Source organism: Symphalangus syndactylus, chromosome 24 (assembly GCF_028878055.3).
Source record: "Symphalangus syndactylus isolate Jambi chromosome 24, NHGRI_mSymSyn1-v2.1_pri, whole genome shotgun sequence".
Lineage (NCBI taxonomy): Eukaryota > Metazoa > Chordata > Mammalia > Primates > Hylobatidae > Symphalangus > Symphalangus syndactylus.
The window spans coordinates 50,607,907-50,609,872 of record NC_072446.2 but is presented as its reverse complement, the minus strand read 5'-3'; the positions used below and the strand labels follow the sequence as shown (position 1 = coordinate 50,609,872).

Below are 1,966 nucleotides of genomic sequence, written 5' to 3'. Positions count from 1 at the left end.
CACAGGAGTGTACTGAATTTATCTGTTATTTCTTGAGACAGGATCTCAGTCTGTTACCCAGGCTGGAGTGTGGTGGTGTGATCACAGCTCACTGCAGCCTTGATCTCCTGGGCTCAAGTGATCCTCCTACCTCAGCCTCTCAAGTAGCTGCACTACAGATGCACCACCACACCTGGCTAACTTACTAATTTTTTGTAGAGATGGGGTCTATGTTGCCCAGGCTGGTCTTGAACTCCTGGGCTCAAATGATCCTCCTACTTTGGCCTCCCAAAGTACTGAGATTGCAGGCAAGAGGCACCGTGCCCAGTTGAGCATACCGAATTTAAATGAGTTAATGTAGTGGTTCTTCATCAGAGAGAAGTGGGGAGACTAGGAGTTCTCCACTTTGACTACTTAAAAATTAAAAACACCAGGAGACTCGGCCATGCTAGGCGCGCTGAGCCGCCTGGGCGCGGGGACCCCGTGCAGACCCCGGGACCCTCTGGTGCTGCCAGCGCGCGGCCGCCAGACCCGCCACGACCCGCTGCCCAAATCCAAGATCGAGCGCGTGAACATGCCGCCCGCGGTGGACCCTGCGGAGTTCTTAGTGCTGATGGAGCGTTACCAGCACTACCGCCAGACCGTGCGCGCCCTCAGGATGGAGTTTGTGTCGGAGGTGCGGAGGAAGGTGCACGAGGCCCGAGCCGGGGTTCTGGCGGAGCGGAAGGCCCTGAAGGACGCCGCCGAGCACCGCGAACTGATGGCCTGGAACCAGGCGGAGAACGGGCGGCTGCACGAGCTGCGGATAGCGAGGTTGCGGCAGGAGGAGCGGGAGCAGGAGCAGCGGCAGGCGTTGGAGCAGGCCCGCAAGGCCGAAGAGGTGCAGGCCTGCGAGCAGCGGAAGGAGCGGGAAGTGCTGCAGCTGCAGGAAGAGGTGAAAAACTTCATCACCCGAGAGAACCTGGAGGCACGGGTGGAAGCAGCACTGGACTCCCCGAAGAACTACAACTGGGCCATCACCAGAGAGGGGCTGGTGGTCAGGCCACAACGCAGGGACTCCTAGGGGCCCAGTAAGGACAGTGCCCTCCCAGGGACCATGTATGTATCGTGGCAGAAGAGTTGGCCCTGACCTGGAATAAAGTAGTTGGTGCTGCTTATGAGGAAGGTTCAGCCTTATCCAGCACAGCCTTCACGTTTTGCCCTCTGCTGTCACCACTTGGTCAGAAACTTCCAAACACAGTGCCCTGTTCTGCCCGTGTGTACAGCCTCAGCACACCAGGAGACCCTAGAGTGGTTTCCATCTCACAGAGAATCAGACAGGGCCACAGCCCCCTCAGGCAGCCAGGTCATCTGAGTATCATTAAGAGTAGTGATGGGAAAATTACAGTCTGAGGGCCAAACGTGCCTGCTTCCTGTTTTTGTAAATAAAGTTTTGTTGGAACACAGTCACAAAAAAAAAAAAAAAATTAAAAACACCAGTGCCTCCATCCTACCTCCAGACATTTCAATTTTATTGTTGTGTAGGGAAAACTCTCTACTCTCACACAGCAACAACAGTCAACACAGAAGACCTATGACTAAATGTGTGTGGAGTTTTCTCCACACACCAAGCAGCAGACACCAGCTGGGCATCCTCTAATTCAGTTCTGTCACTACCTGGAGAGTGTCAGATCCCACAAGGTGAGGACTCAGTCCTCAAGACTCCTCACATACACCAGTCGCAAGTCCGGGCCTCCACAGAACTTCTGGCAGATCAGCTTCAAGTTGGGGTTCCCATGACCCCCTGACCCCCTGTTTGGTTGAGTGGCTCACAGAACTCAGGGAAACGCTTATGTTCACTGGTTTATTTTTATTTATGTATTTTTGAGACGGAGTGTTGCTCTGTCGCCCAGGCTAGAGTGCAGTGGTGCGATCCCAGCTCACTGCAACCTCCGCCTACCAGGTTCAAGTGATTGTTGTGCCTCAGCCTCCCAAGAAGCTGGCACTA

At 54.6% G+C, this 1,966-nt stretch overlaps 1 protein-coding gene across 1 annotated transcript; it reads left to right on the top strand.

Moving 5' to 3' along the window:
- The first annotated feature begins 424 nt into the window (after positions 1 to 424).
- LOC129474356 (small ribosomal subunit protein mS26-like) lies at positions 425 to 1,452 on the top strand. The gene has a single exon (XM_055265634.2). The coding sequence runs from the start codon at positions 425 to 427 to the stop codon at positions 1,040 to 1,042; it is 618 nt and encodes a 205-aa protein (XP_055121609.2). The 3' UTR covers positions 1,043 to 1,452.
- The last annotated feature ends 514 nt before the right edge of the window (positions 1,453 to 1,966 follow it).

Excerpts from the sequence above, each read along its gene's own strand:
- LOC129474356 (XM_055265634.2), top strand. The coding sequence starts at position 425 with ATGCTAGGCGCGCTGAGCCGCCTGGGCGCGGGGACCCCGTGCAGACCC.